Source organism: Lolium perenne, chromosome 3, assembly GCF_019359855.2.
Source record: "Lolium perenne isolate Kyuss_39 chromosome 3, Kyuss_2.0, whole genome shotgun sequence".
Lineage (NCBI taxonomy): Eukaryota > Viridiplantae > Streptophyta > Magnoliopsida > Poales > Poaceae > Lolium > Lolium perenne.
The window spans coordinates 283,582,635-283,596,946 of NC_067246.2; the positions used below are offsets into that span (position 1 = coordinate 283,582,635).

At 47.4% G+C, this 14,312-nt stretch overlaps 3 protein-coding genes across 3 annotated transcripts; all 3 read left to right on the top strand.

The window, feature by feature from the left end:
• The first annotated feature begins 1,142 nt into the window (after positions 1-1,142).
• On the top strand, positions 1,143-1,813 carry LOC127344304 (histone H3.2). Its single transcript, XM_051370533.2, has one exon. The coding sequence runs from the start codon at positions 1,224-1,226 to the stop codon at positions 1,632-1,634; it is 411 nt and encodes a 136-aa protein (XP_051226493.1). The 5' UTR covers positions 1,143-1,223; the 3' UTR covers positions 1,635-1,813.
• Positions 1,814-2,380: 567 nt separating this feature from the next.
• LOC127344305 (VAMP-like protein YKT61) lies at positions 2,381-7,702 on the top strand. Its single transcript, XM_051370534.2, has 6 exons — positions 2,381-2,662; positions 3,207-3,304; positions 4,293-4,397; positions 4,875-4,940; positions 5,156-5,242; positions 7,610-7,702. The coding sequence occupies exons 1-6, from the start codon at positions 2,440-2,442 to the stop codon at positions 7,658-7,660; spliced, it is 630 nt and encodes a 209-aa protein (XP_051226494.1). The 5' UTR covers positions 2,381-2,439; the 3' UTR covers positions 7,661-7,702.
• A 1,520-nt stretch (positions 7,703-9,222) lies between these two features.
• Positions 9,223-11,727, top strand: LOC127344303 (fructose-1,6-bisphosphatase, cytosolic). Its single transcript, XM_051370532.2, has 11 exons — positions 9,223-9,594; positions 9,701-9,775; positions 9,873-9,934; positions 10,059-10,125; positions 10,268-10,381; positions 10,475-10,561; positions 10,662-10,732; positions 10,806-10,871; positions 11,016-11,102; positions 11,189-11,264; positions 11,372-11,727. The coding sequence occupies exons 1-11, from the start codon at positions 9,388-9,390 to the stop codon at positions 11,489-11,491; spliced, it is 1,032 nt and encodes a 343-aa protein (XP_051226492.1). The 5' UTR covers positions 9,223-9,387; the 3' UTR covers positions 11,492-11,727.
• The last annotated feature ends 2,585 nt before the right edge of the window (positions 11,728-14,312 follow it).

Below are 14,312 nucleotides of genomic sequence, written 5' to 3' on the forward strand. Positions count from 1 at the left end.
CATCTAAAAGCTTGCATGTATGACAGAGGTCTTGGAGCTCCCCCTTCCTTCTCTGTCTCTGAGATGATCTCATTCATATCACCCAACACCAACCAAGGAATATTAGCTTGTTGGTGTAAATCTCGCAAATAGCGCCACATACGCTATTTGTGTCGCCATACTGATTCTCCATATAGACCCGTGATTCTCCAATCTTTGTCTGGTGTATCTCCTGACACAAGAACATCAATATAATTTGTATGCTTGTATTTTAACTGGATATTCAGATGTTGATCCCACAACAGCATCAACCCTCCCGCTCTACCATTGCTTGGCACCACAAACTTATGAGCATAACCAAGCTTAATTCTCAATCTATCACCACTATCTCCATCCAGGTGAGTCTCGGATAGAAACAGTATATCAGCTCTATGTTGCCTCCAAATTTTCAGAAGCGATCTAGTTGCCGGGTCAGAGCCTAGTCCCCGACAATTATACCCACATGTCTTCATTGGCCCCGGCGGCCCTCCTCACTGGAGGCCGCCAACGGGACCGATGGATCGATAACTTTGTGCCTCTTCGGTGCCTGATTCTTTTGTGGTGTCGTCTCCCCCACAGCCTTCCCCTCCAAAACCCCAACCACATCGACAACATGGGACCCCGAAGTGATTGCCAAGACATTCCCTTGCATTTGTCCTTCACGTGTGCCCATATCACGTTTCCGCAACCATGCCATATCACCTCTCCCAGAGCTCGGACGATCTCTTGGATCATCAATTTTCAACAATTTCTATAGGAATAGGTTTTTTTTTGAGATGTTCTATAGGAATAGGTTAGTTTGTGAATTGATTTGAGAACCAGATTAGTTTGTGCTGATTTTTCAGCAAAAACCATCAATTTTGTCGGTTTTTCCGGGAACCCCCATCTAGCGATCCGTATGACACCACACTCTCCCAGTACCAGCCAATCAGAGACCGGCAATCCCTTCCCACGGATCACTGCCCCCGATCCGCGTGCTCCACCCGAAAACCCAATCTCAACCGTCCACGCGCCACCAATCCAACGCCCCAAACCCACCTTCCCTCCACGAACCCCGCCTCCGCCCAAATTTTTCCCAATCTCCCGCCTGCTCCTCCCCTACTTAACCGCCCCGTCCCTCCCATCCCATCTCATCCACTTCCCAAATCTCCCAACCAAACCAATCACAAGTAGCACCTCGCCGAAGCTCCGCTCCCCACCCACCAATGGCGCGCACCAAGCAAACCGCGCGCAAGTCGACCGGCGGCAAGGCGCCGCGGAAGCAGCTAGCCACCAAGGCGGCGCGCAAGTCGGCGCCGGCCACGGGCGGCGTGAAGAAGCCGCACCGCTTCCGCCCCGGCACCGTCGCGCTCCGCGAGATCCGCAAGTACCAGAAGAGCACGGAGCTGCTCATCCGCAAGCTGCCCTTCCAGCGCCTCGTGCGCGAGATCGCGCAGGACTTCAAGACGGACCTGCGGTTCCAGAGCTCCGCCGTGTCGGCCCTGCAGGAGGCCGCCGAGGCGTACCTGGTGGGGCTGTTTGAGGACACCAACCTCTGCGCCATCCACGCCAAGCGCGTCACCATCATGCCCAAGGACATCCAGCTCGCCCGCCGCATCCGGGGCGAGAGGGCCTAGGTTCCGTGGACGTGCCTGTGTTGTCAGGAGGAGTAATCTCGTGCGTAGTGTTCAGGTTGGGGGTGTTGATCTGTGAATGTAATTTATTCAGTCGTCGTATCTGCTCTTGTTGTGGTCCTGTCGTCATATGTAGCCCCTTGTTGCGATGAAATGGCAATGAAAAAGTGCAGTTATCCTCATCTGAATCTCTTTCCTGTGTTGTAGTGTTTGCTCTCTGATGCGTGCTGCTCGCCTGCCCCTTCAGTTTTATGTCAGCGGACTGAATCTTGTTTCTGTGTTCATGTTTGCGTCTCTGAATCGCTTCTGTGCTTATGTTTGCTCTTTGTGATTCGTGCTGCTGCTCGTCTGCTCCTTCAGTTTTTCATCCACTGAATCTAGTTTCTATGTCAATGTTTGCTCCCGGTGAAGCGCTTGTGTTGTTCAGTTTTGTGGTGTCGCTGTACGATAAGATGCAGTGATGGAGATGAAGAACACGTTTGTTGATTTGTTTGTTTCAGATTCTCGTCTGATTTTGCTTTGGAATTAGTACTCACTAATATAATTTATTTTGCAGTGTTCCTTCGCCTCCCTGGCGAATCTGTTCCGGTTGGACGAACTCCACTACCTGGAAAAAATATGTTATTCGCCTACCACGGCTGGCCCACTGTCATTGACTGGAGGACGTCGTGGGTGTCTGACCGAATCCAGCAAAGTACTAGGAGAAAAGGGGAGAAGCTTCTCGGCTGCGATCTCCGTCCAATTCCGTCCTTCGCGTAGGAACAACGGCAACAGGGAGAGTCGTAGATCTCGCCTTGGCGGTGGAGAGATGAAGATCACGGCGATCGTCGTGCTGAAGCCGGCCGCGGGCGCCGGGGCCTCCTCCTCGGGCGGCGGCCCGGGCTCCGAGGCCTTCGTGCTGGCCAACGCCACGGACGTCAGCCACTTCGGCTTCTTCCAGCGCGGCGCCGCCCGCGAGTTCATCGTCTTCGTCGCACGCACCGTCGCGCAGCGCACCCAGCCCGGCCAGCGCCAGTCCGTCCAGCACGAAGGTAACCACCGCTCCCCTCAGATCTGCCTCCGCCTAGGTCTACTTCACTTCGCGATCCGATGGTCAGATCCAGGGTTTGACCGGTTTTACCGGGGCCCATCTCTCGTTACGGGTCCTGTGGTAGCTTGATTTGTAGAACATGGGGAGATGGGTGATCTGTGCTGAAATAGGTCCTACTACCAGTTAGTTCATCCGATGTGCTGTAGGATTCACAGCTGTAATGGGATGTGGATGCTGATTTGAACTAATAATTCCAACGTTTAATTGTAATTTGCACGCCACTTGCTGTTATATTATTCGTAACATCTTCAGTTTATGCGAATTCATGTTGAACCATGTGTGTGCTGTTGTGAACATATGGCCATTCAAACACTCTGTCGTATTTTTTTTTTTTGCAGAGTGTAAGGTTCACTCACACAGCAGGAATTTGCATGCCACTTACTGTTATATATTCGTAACATTTTCAGTTTATGCAAATTCATGTTGAACCATGCGTGTGCTGTTGTGAACATATGGCAATTCAAACACTCTGTCCTATTTTGCAGAATACAAGGTTCACTCACACAACAGGAATGGCCTCTGTGTGGTGGCATTTATGGATGATCACTATCCTGTACGAAGTGCATTTTCCCTTCTGAATAAGGTGTGTACCCTGTGTTCTTGATCCGGTATTGCATATTTGGTGATTGTCCTACGGTCAGTTCTGCCAACATTATTGGATCGATCTTGTTGTTCTTATTTCTAATAGGCTTTAAAACCCAAGGTACTTTTGCTTCTAGATACGGATTTTCTCCAAATTATTAATAGAAAAAGGCAGAATTGTCCATGTAATGCATCCGTGTCACGCATGCTATAACCTCTCCCTAGGCTGCTATATGTAATTACCCTCAACAATTAAGGAGGTACTGTGTTCATTATTGAACATGATTCCCAACCAGTAACTACAACTTTTAACCAATGTTCCTCTTCGATGTTCAGTAAAACCTGCACCTTGTTGTCTGTTAAAGCAATGGAGTTATGGAGTTGTCTAGGGAACTTGTTCTTATTTCTAATAGGCTTAAAAAACCTATTGGATCGATCTTGTTCTTATTTCTAATAGGCTTAAAAACCTAAACTACTTTTGCTTCTAGATACAGACTTTCTCCAAATTATTTAACAGAAAAGGTAGAAGTGTCCATGTAATGCATCCGGTAATGTATGCTACAGCCTCTCCCTAGGCTGGTATTTATAATTACCCTCAACAATTAAAGATGTATTGTGTTTATTATTGAACATGATTCCTCAGTAGTTGCTCGAAAACCAGTAACTACACAACTTAACCAACGTTCGGCTTTGATGTTCAGTAAAACCTGCACCTTGTTGTGTGTGTTGAAGCAATGGAGTTATGGCGTTGTCTAGGGACCTTGTTTTGAGCATTAGCTAGAGAGCAGTCTGACAAACCGTGTACACTACCTTTGCTAACAAAATTATTTATCTCCTAAATGTATATGTACGAGTGATTCAGTCAGTACTTTATTATGCCATGCGAATCTTTGATGTATCGTGCCAACCGAATAAGTCTGATAGAACAGTTCTTCTGTAGTAGTTTTTTCTGGTAATACTTACTTGTCAATGCGAATTGTTTTATGAAGGTACTTGACGAATACCAGAAGGCTTTTGGGGACTCTTGGAAAGCTGCTACAGCAGATTCTACTCAAGAGTGGCCCTTCCTGGCAGACGCTTTGACAAGATTTCAGGTATAACCATCTATGGCAGACACTGTATGTTTGTGTGTTCATTGCTTGTAGATGGTCTATTTATCTCATCCTCTACTGAAATAGAGAGCGAGAAGCGAGCAACTACCTTGTAACAAGTTTTTTATTCCAGAAATCTGCTATGACCATTGCATCTTCTATGCCCCGTTCTTGTTTTATGATGAAAAAGATTTGCCATATACAAGTTGTTTTGTGTGCTCAGATGGTTCGTATTTTCTATGGAATTGGTTGTACGCCTGTTTTTGAATTTTTTTTGCTATGTATTTAAGATGCGTGTGTTCTGTGGTGGATTCTTAGGGATTTGTTCTACATGGTGCACATATTTAAGAACGGGTTCTATGTTTTGGACATATAACTTGCAGCGTGCTTCTACTCTACTTGTCTTCATTGTTGTCTTAATTGCCAGAACCCATGAGTAAACTTATTCTCATTTATGATGAAGCATCTGCCATTTTGTAGGATCCTGCAGAGGCCGACAAGTTAACGAAAATCCAGAGGGACTTGGATGAGACAAAAATCATCCTAGTAAGTGTTTCTGATCTGTTTTTTTTTCTACATGGTTAGAGATCTACAAATGTACCGACTACTTGCACCTTACACAATGATGGAAGACCGGCCTTTTCTTGTGAAGATGGTCTTCGTGACCCCATCTTGGATTAGAGATGTTACACTGCTGTTTTTTCCTGTATGGGAACAACCTATTGCTCATGTGTATTGTTTATGTTTGGATAATTTAACAGCATAAAACTATAGAGAATGTCCTTGAAAGAGGAGAGAAATTGGATAGCTTGGTTGAGAAAAGTTCAGACCTGAGTGCTGCTTCACAGGTAATAATATATACTGCTATTTTCTATTTACCTGTTGAGTGCTTAACTTCTTTTGTAGTTAAAAACATGGCGAACAATTGCTAGTTACTGTTAGTCATCTCCAAGCTGCACTGAGCATTCTGACATATTTCAGCCTGTACATTGTGTTATTACAGGTTCACTTGTGCATATACTATATTAAATTGTCAAGTTTTTTTAAAAAGCCTTATTCATTGGAACGGAGTTAGTATTAGTCTTGCAGAATATTACTCAAAATTTATATCAATAATTGGTAGAGAAAAATAGTTCATTTTTAGACAAAGAACATGTATCTGCAGTTAGAAGTCCACTTCCTTTTTTACTTCATGGTCTAGACTAGGAGGATGGTTCAGAAACAAACTTTACAATAATTTTGAAGATGCTTAACACAAACATGTCTTAAGTGTGTGTCGTTTTGATATCCTTACCACGGAATTACATGGATTTGTACCGTTTATTATATGAAATCATAGTTGGGAAGCTATTAAGTTTAATTGTGAAACAACCAGAAAAGGAAACTCAAACCATAAGTCACAGCTGTAGCTTCTGCTTGTAACTCGTGCAAGCAAGTGCACCCACACGTCGAGTTGTCAAGAATGGTTGGTTGGCCTTTTTTTAATTCAAATTTCCACATGTTGGATTATTTGGCTCTTTTAGCACTTATCTCCACCGGTGCCCCCCAAATAGGCACCGGCAGGGGCGCCGACACTACCGTATGGGGGGCGCCGGCAGAGCATCCTCTATTTGGGATGCTGCTCCCACACCGGTGCCCCCCATACGCCAGGCCCGATAGAAATTTAAACTTGGAATGACATTAAAAATCAAAATTCATAGGAAAAGCATGCACTATTTGAGCATGGCGGCTGGCGTCGCAGGAGCTTGCCAGCGGCGCTGTCCCCGTGCTGCCTCGTTCTGGGTGAGTCTCGCTTGCTCGCGGCCTCGCGGGCGAACGCCTCGGCGTGGCGATGAGCGTTCAGCTGTCGCTCCGCCGCCATGAGGAGGCGTCCCGCCTCCTCCGTGGCTGCTCGCTGGCGCGAGATCTCGAGGGCGTGCTCGAGGTTCATGTTGTTGACGAACTCCCGCTCCTCCTCCTTGAACCTCTGGAATCGCTGCGCGTTCAACGACGCCAGGATCGCCGCCTGCTCCGGGTCGGCGGGGCCCTGTGGCTGCTCGCCCCACTGCGCCACCTCCGCCGCCCAGCTTCTGCGTCTGCGGCGTAGGCCTCGTCCCACACCGCGAACCGTGGGTCGACTGCGTCGTGGGAGTTGTAGTCGGCGTCGGGCTGCGGCTCCGGCTCCGGCTGCGGTGGTGGTTGAGGCGCCGCAGGCAGCGCACGGCCGTTGAGGCCAAGCATGGAGTACGTCGTGCGGAGACAGTGCAGCATTTTTGAGGTGGAGAGGAGAGACTTGGCGCGGCGGCGGTGATGGAGACGAGAGAGGACAACGCGGCTACGGTGGTGGAGATGAGAGGATAGCACCGCGGCAGTGGACGGCGTACGTACTAGTAGGGGTGCCAACTACCCACATTTACAGCGGTGTATGCCGCGTGACCAGTCGCCGCCTCGGTTTTCGCGCGGGAGACCATTAAACGCCGACGACCAACCTTCCCGCATCGCTTCCGATGCGAATTGTCGCGTCCTCTCGCTGACAAGGTGCCCACCCGCGAAAACCGTCGTGCCGTGAGGCGCTGGGCGCGCCCTTCGCGAAGGTGCCGGCACGGGGTTGCCGCCGCCTCTATTGGGCTCGAAAAACCGCCGGCGCTATTTGGGGCGCGCCGGTGCGAGCCCATTTTCGATGCCGGCCCTCGAAATGCTATGGGGCCCGGTGGAGATGCTTTTAGGCTAATAAGATACTTCACACAGGGCATCCGATATCTCGTGTATGACCCTGGCCGGTCGGAATACTGTAAAAGATAGTATTTGTTTATATCTATCTATTTTATGCGATGCTAATATATTGTTGCGGGTTTCTTATAATATAAGAAAAATCTAGTTTTTCGTGTTTTACTGACCTATTTCTGTACAACATTTACCACAGCTAGTGTGATGCTGTACTAGCAGCATCGGGCTTTTAATATTGTATAATTTCATGAATGAGTTTCCAGAATGCTTATGGTTAGATGTACCGTATATAATGTGACTGGTGCAACATATGCATGAAAAGGCCCTTTTCTTAATCGATAACAATGGTCCTGTTCTTCTAGGATTTACCCTTTTTTTAGTCATAAAACTGCTGTTGCTTTTTAACTTGCTGAAAATCATTGTTTTATTTTCCAGATCATTTGTATGCTCCATCTTGTTTCATTTATCACCATATTTTCCTGAGAGAAATGTTATTCCGTCCCTTTCAGATGTTCTACAAGCAGGCGAAGAAAACAAACAGTTGTTGTACTATACTGTGAAGTTTGAACTGTGATCCTTCAGTCGTTCTTGGAAGGCCCCAGGTCAATGCTTTGACAAAGATCCTGATACATCTGCGCGTTTTACCTTGGAGTTGCATCTGCTTAATTCTGAGGCAGTTTTCACTACCTTTTTTCAGAAAGAAAATCAATCAATATCGTTGTGCTGTACTGTATATCTGTTATTCTTTGGTGACCGGTGGAATCTTCTGGTAGCGTCTCATTCGCTTATCGGACTCCATGGCTTGTGCTTGCGAAAAATTCCTAACAAAGGCCAGCGTCCTTGTTACCCCCTGTGCATGGAATTGTTGTTACCGCAATTATGTTGGAGCACAGGTTGCTGTTGGTAATTTATGTACCCTATATATATGATTAAGATTGACCGTACTATTTGCCTTCCAATGGTTTCATCAAGCCTATATCTATGTTGGTAATACTCTGCCGGGTAATATTCATACTGCGTAAGATGGTAACACGTTTATGTTTTCAGTACTACCTCTGGCATGTGAAGTCAAGTATGCTGATTTCGTATGTGCAACTTATAATTTTGCTAAGTAGCAGTATGGGTGAAGCATTGGTTCCCCTTTGACCCGGCAAAGTCACATTTTACGATATCAAGTTTGTGGTAGTGTCTCTCACAAGTCTTGACTGGACCATGAAATGCATGCGAATCCAGCACTAGTAGTATTAGTACGGGGGAGCAGTGGACTCTAGGGATACTACTAATTGATTAAGTAATTGAATTGTTGTATAAACTTTTTTTTGCGAAATGTATAAACTTTTTTATTTAATTGATCATTTTAAATCATTTTGTCAAACGTTCTCGAGAAGAGAGAAGCCGTGGTGGACCCTCCTTGGACTGCCTGGATCTCATGAGTGAATAGAAAGTTAGATCTATATGAGATGTCACTTGAATCGCCCCATCTATCCTATGTAAAGAGTTCAAATGTGAAGATGGTAGGCAATGAACCACCAGTAAAAGCCTATAACATAGCTGCTAGCCGTTTGGATAATATCCTTTTCGATTGGGTAAATAAAGGGATGGCAAATGCAAATTGCAAAAGCAGCTATTCCACGAGCCCGATGGGTGTTAGGATGCAGAGGCCACTTGAGGCTGAACCAGGATATTCCACGTACTAGGCTAGAAAGAGAGTGATTGCACGTCCGCGTGAATGCCAGGCCATCAAGCAAAGCTCCTCGCCATTCATCAATGCAATAACAGCTTCCAACCCGCTGACGCTCATTGCAAAACCGCCTCGCCGTCACGGTCAGGTCTCAGGTTATAGCTAGCAAAGACACTGCCCCTGTCGTGATCACCTCCTACGCTCGCATTGGCTTGTTCCTCCGGCGAGACGGTTACGTTGCGAGCGCAGGACAAAACCCCGCCCTCCTCTCACCTCAGTAGGCGACGGCCACAGACGCACACGGCCATCGCGCTACCAGCCATCGCGGATAGAGAAGATAGGCCTGCGCGCCGGTTCCATTGGAGCCCCACGCCCCTCTCCTCCCAGCCTCACTTCCTCCTCCCGCTACCTACCAAAACCAAGCAGATCACCTGCACGTCACGCTACGTTCACAGCCACCCCAGTTCCCGCGCCGTACATGCCTTCACCAGCATAGATAGATCGTTCACTTCCACGGTCTGCGCTCCAACCATAACCAGGTCGCCGAGCTAAGCGAGAGAGTGCAGGTGAGGAGAGGATATCATCGATCGACCGCCGGCCGGGAAGATGGATCACGCGGCGGACACGTACCGGACGGACCTCATGACCATCACGCGGTACGTGCTCAACGAGCAGAGCAGGTTCCCGGAGTCGCGCGGCGACCTCACTATCCTCCTGTCCCACATCGTCCTCGGATGCAAGTTCGTCGCCTCCGCCGTCAACAAGGCAGGGCTCGCCAAGCTCACCGGACTCGCCGGCGAGACCAACGTCCAGGCAAGTGCCATGCCATGCTGCCTGTCTTCTCTTTTCCTTCTCCAAACTTCTTATGTTAGAGAATGATGATGATGATGACGCCTTGCTTTGGTGGGCGTTTCCTCAGGGGGAGGAGCAGAAGAAGCTGGACATCCTGTCCAACGAGGTGTTCGTCAATGCCCTCGTCAGCAGCGGCCGCACCGTATGAGTCTTCTTCTCTCGACCCATTTTCTTCTTGGTGTCTTCGATTTCATTCAGTTTCCTCACGCTCTGCTCTGACAACGGACATATATATGCAGTGTGTTCTTGTGTCTGAGGAGGACGAGTTGGCCACCTTCGTGGACCCCAAGCTCCGTGGAAAGTATGTAACCTCGGCTCCTCTGCACTCTCTGCTCTCTCACACACAGCTTCAGTATATGCATGATTCACTGATCGGTTTATTCTCTTCCTGGTGAATGATTTCTCGGCTCTCTATTTTGCATCAGGTACTGTGTCTGCTTCGATCCCCTGGATGGCTCCTCCAACATCGACTGCGGCGTCTCCATCGGAACGGTACGCACAACAGATTCAAACTTGTCGGAAACATGCTTTGTTTTTTCCAAAAGTCTCAGGAAATATGCTCATAACAAGTAGAAGCATGTTGTGCATGGTTTATTCCTTCTTTCTACCTACATGGTTTCTCTTTGCTCTACAGATCTTTGGGATTTACATGATCAAGAACTTTGACACCGTGACCCTTGAGGAGGTGCTGCTGCCTGGGAAGGACATGATTGCTGCTGGATACTGCATGTATGGGAGTTCATGCACGGTAATTAATCAACTCTCCTGAGCTCATGTTACGCAAGATGATTGATCTTCCATGACTACCGTCTGAACTGTCTGTGCAAGTAATTTACTTCAGCTTGTTCTGAGCACTGGGAGTGGTGTCAACGGCTTCACGCTTGACCCTTCTCTTGGAGAGTTCATCATGACGCATCCAGAAATCAAGGTACCCTGACACAAGTATGGTGGAAATTTGTTTATTTTTCTGAAGATTCACCAAAAAGTAGCATACTCATATTTTGTACTTTGTGCTTCATCTCTTGCAGATACCTGCTAAAGGAAAGATCTACTCTGTGAATGAAGGGAATGCCAAGAACTGGGACACTCCTACTGCAAAGTATGCGATGTTTATGTCTTCAGAATATTTGTCGCTTCCTTAAGAGCTTCGGCTAAAACTGTTTACATGACAGGTATGTTGAGAAGTGCAAGTACCCCACGGATGGTTCATCACCTAAATCCTTGAGATACATTGGCAGGTGAGGGGATCTTCAATTTGCTTAGCTGACGAAACAACTTACCTCTTATAATTGAGCTTCTCCCTAGCAATGAAATATACAACATCCCTTGTATAATTGTTGCAAAACATGTAATAAATACTCCATTCCTCATTGTTTGTACAGCATGGTTGCTGATGTCCACCGCACGTTGCTATACGGTGGTATCTTCTTGTACCCTGCCGACAAGAAGAGCCCAAATGGCAAGCTCCGGTATGCCAATACCTAGACTCATAGCTCAAATAACACCTTCAGTTGCATACAAGACTTCTGAAGTTGCCTGAATTTTGCATTTACAGTGTGATGTATGAAGTGTTCCCCATGTCGTTCCTGATGGAGCAAGCTGGAGGCCAGTCTTTCACAGGCAAAGGACGGGTATATATGCACTGCAACACGCAGAACATCTATGTTTTTCTTCCGTTGGCCAGAGTTTCATGTCCAGTAACATTGATTTCACACTTGTTGCTGGATTTACAATGCAGTCACTTGATCTGATCCCTACCAATATCCACGAGAGATCCCCGATATTCCTCGGCAGCTACGACGACGTGGAGGAGATCAAGGCGCTGTATGCGGAAGAAGCCAAGGCAGGAGCGGCATGACCGACGATCGTCGTATGCAAGCAAATCGTCGACGACTGCTCCGACCGGCCTTACCGTGATGTGATTCATATATCAGGCATTTCTTTTCTTGGTCTTCATTACCCTGTGACATTCAGTGTAATATAGTGGTGGAGGCCTTGGGCAGTTTCATTCATGTGAAGCTAAGGCTTCTGCTTCTTGCAACAGTTCACTGATGACACGTAATATACATCCATACATAAACACATTTAGCTGAAGCCTGAAGATGGCTAGTGCCGCAAGCTCTGCAGAATGTATCTCACCCTTGATTGCACATTCACAGTGCACCATTTTAATTCCAAACGATCCACAAGGGATCGATTTTCATTACCCATTAAGATAACGAAAACACGGGCGACGGCCTCCAACATCCAGGGGAGGTTCCAAGCTCAAAAGTAAAAAAGAAGCGCTGCCTACTCCTAGCGTTCTCAGGGATTGCAATGATAAAAAGACAACCATCAAAAACATCCTACAGCTGATCACACGAAAGCTAAAACGAGTCATCTTGTCATCCTCATCAGGCGTTCTCATCCACCTCCACCCTGTCATCCTCATCATTTGTATCCGCTGTAGTTCAAGAGGGTGTTTGATCAGTTTCTTCTCAAAGCAAGCTTTGTTTCTTATTTTTCAGATTGCCCAGCAGATAGCTGCTAGCCCTGCAATTTGTGTGTTTTTGCTAGCTGCAACAAACTGGGGAAACTACCAAAAAAGTTGGGTGAAATTGCTAGGTCTGTTTGGCGCCCCAATGGCTGTACCCACCGTACTCCAGATATATTTTGCAGCTGCACACTCAAAGAAAAGGTGAAGGATGGATTTATTTTTAGCGCAACTAGGGTTGCCTACCCAATTACGCTACAAAAGATTCCTATGTAGCAATGGCATTGTGCCATATGATGCACAATCATGTCTTAATTTAGAGAGGAATCTTGCATTTCCAGAGATGTCGAAAGGATCTGTCAACACCATTGCTACACAGGTGTTTATAAGTTGATTTAACATAGAAGATCCCAGTTTTGTTCCATTTCCAAAAAGGCATGTCTGCCAAATCAGTCAAATTGATCTGACGCATAGAACCAAGCAACCCATTTGTCGTTACCTATTCGACGGTACCCCGGAGGAGGGATCCTCTTGAAAGGAGGAAGAAGTAGGGGCCATTGGACGGAGAGCTTTCGGGATGGTGGTACGCGAGTTACCCAGCTTCGGAACACACTGCGCGATGGCAGGCCCTGCTTGTTTGGAATTATTTGGACGCTTTCACGTTGTTACAATGAGTTGTGGTTGTGCCGCCCTCTAGGGCTCCCGGGATCCGTCTTATAAAGACGTCATGATCTAGGGTTTGTACGGAGAGTCCTAGCTGGAATACAAGATGCTTAACTACGGAATATACATTGCCGTGCACGCCAAGGATCCACCTAGATCTAGCTTGTCGTCATGGACCCGGACACTTCATGGGCCTCCGTGGATCCGACTCCTAGCGTAGGTCGGTTGGGATCTAGCTCATGTTCCTGGGCTGGACTTCCTCCATCTTATATCAACAACAACTGGGCCGTCCGGTGGGCCATAAGCCACCACCACCATCTGTGGACCACCCGGGCTTACCGGATCTAGACCACGTCGTTGGCATACCCATGAAGTATACCCACAACACCATTCGTTTGCTCTATCAAATCAATTGACATCCACCTCCTAAAGGTAAATCTCCACCCTAAAGCAGCGGCTCCAGCAACGTTATCATTTGTTCATTACAAATGTTATAGGTATCTGGGAAAGTATCTTTCAGAGGGGGTGTGACCACACCAAGTATCTCCCGAGAAAATTGTCATCTCACAATTGCCCACCTGCATCCTTCTCCCACAAAGATAAATATTTTTCACCAGTAACATATCAAACCACGGGGGGAGTCTCCAGGCCTGTGTTTGGTGTAATACACTCCATCATTTCTCATATATTTTTCCTCATAAAATACGGCCAGGGACTAGCATCGTTCTCAATTTTCCACCACCATTTACACATCAGGCTAATATTAAATCTGAAAAGATCTTTCAACCCTAAGCCTCCTTTTTTATTTGATTTGAAGATCCATCTCCACTTGACAAAATGGTACTTTCTCTTGTCAGCACTCTCAACCCAAAAAAAGGATCTAATGGGTTTATCTATCTCTTCAATAGTTGTTTTGTGTAGTAATCTCATGGATATCTGGTAGACACCAATGCTGGATAAACTGTAGGATAACGTAGCATAGAAAACAAAAATTTTCCTACCGCGAACACGAAATTCAAGCCAAGATGCAATCTAGAAGACGGTAGCAACGAGGGGATTGTCGAGTCTCACCCTTGAAGAGATTCCAAAGCCTACAAGATGAGGCTCTTGTTGCTGCGGTAGACGTTCACTTGCCGCTTGCAAAAGCGCGTAGAAGATCTTGATCACGGCGCCACGAACGGGCAGCACCTCCGTACTCGGTCACACGTTCGGTTGTTGATGAAGACGACGTCCACCTCCCCGTTCCAGCGGGCAGCGGAAGTAGTAGCTCCTCTTGAATCCGACAGCACGACGGCGTGGTGTCGGTGGTGGTGGAGAAATCCGGCGGAGCTTCGCTAAGCGTGCGGGATGTGGTGGAGGAGAGAGAGCCGCTAGGGTTTGGGAGAGGGGGGCGCCGGCCACTATGGGGTGCGGCCACCTTGTGGTCTTTGGGTGGCCGGCCCCCTCCCCTTGGCCCCTCATCATATAGGTGGAAGCCCCAAGTGTTGGACTATAAGTCTCCGAATAAGACCCGAACCCAAAACCTTCCATGTGATAGGGAAAC

Coding starts and splice junctions, on each gene's coding strand:
- LOC127344304 (XM_051370533.2), top strand. CDS start 1,224: ATGGCGCGCACCAAGCAAACCGCGCGCAAGTCGACCGGCGGCAAGGCG.
- LOC127344305 (XM_051370534.2), top strand. CDS start 2,440: ATGAAGATCACGGCGATCGTCGTGCTGAAGCCGGCCGCGGGCGCCGGG. Junction 3,305..4,292: donor CATTTTCCCTTCTGAATAAG/GTGTGTACCCTG, acceptor TGTTTTATGAAG/GTACTTGACGAATACCAGAA. Junction 4,398..4,874: donor ACGCTTTGACAAGATTTCAG/GTATAACCATCT, acceptor GCCATTTTGTAG/GATCCTGCAGAGGCCGACAA.
- LOC127344303 (XM_051370532.2), top strand. CDS start 9,388: ATGGATCACGCGGCGGACACGTACCGGACGGACCTCATGACCATCACG. Junction 9,935..10,058: donor GACCCCAAGCTCCGTGGAAA/GTATGTAACCTC, acceptor ATTTTGCATCAG/GTACTGTGTCTGCTTCGATC. Junction 11,265..11,371: donor CTTTCACAGGCAAAGGACGG/GTATATATGCAC, acceptor TTTACAATGCAG/TCACTTGATCTGATCCCTAC.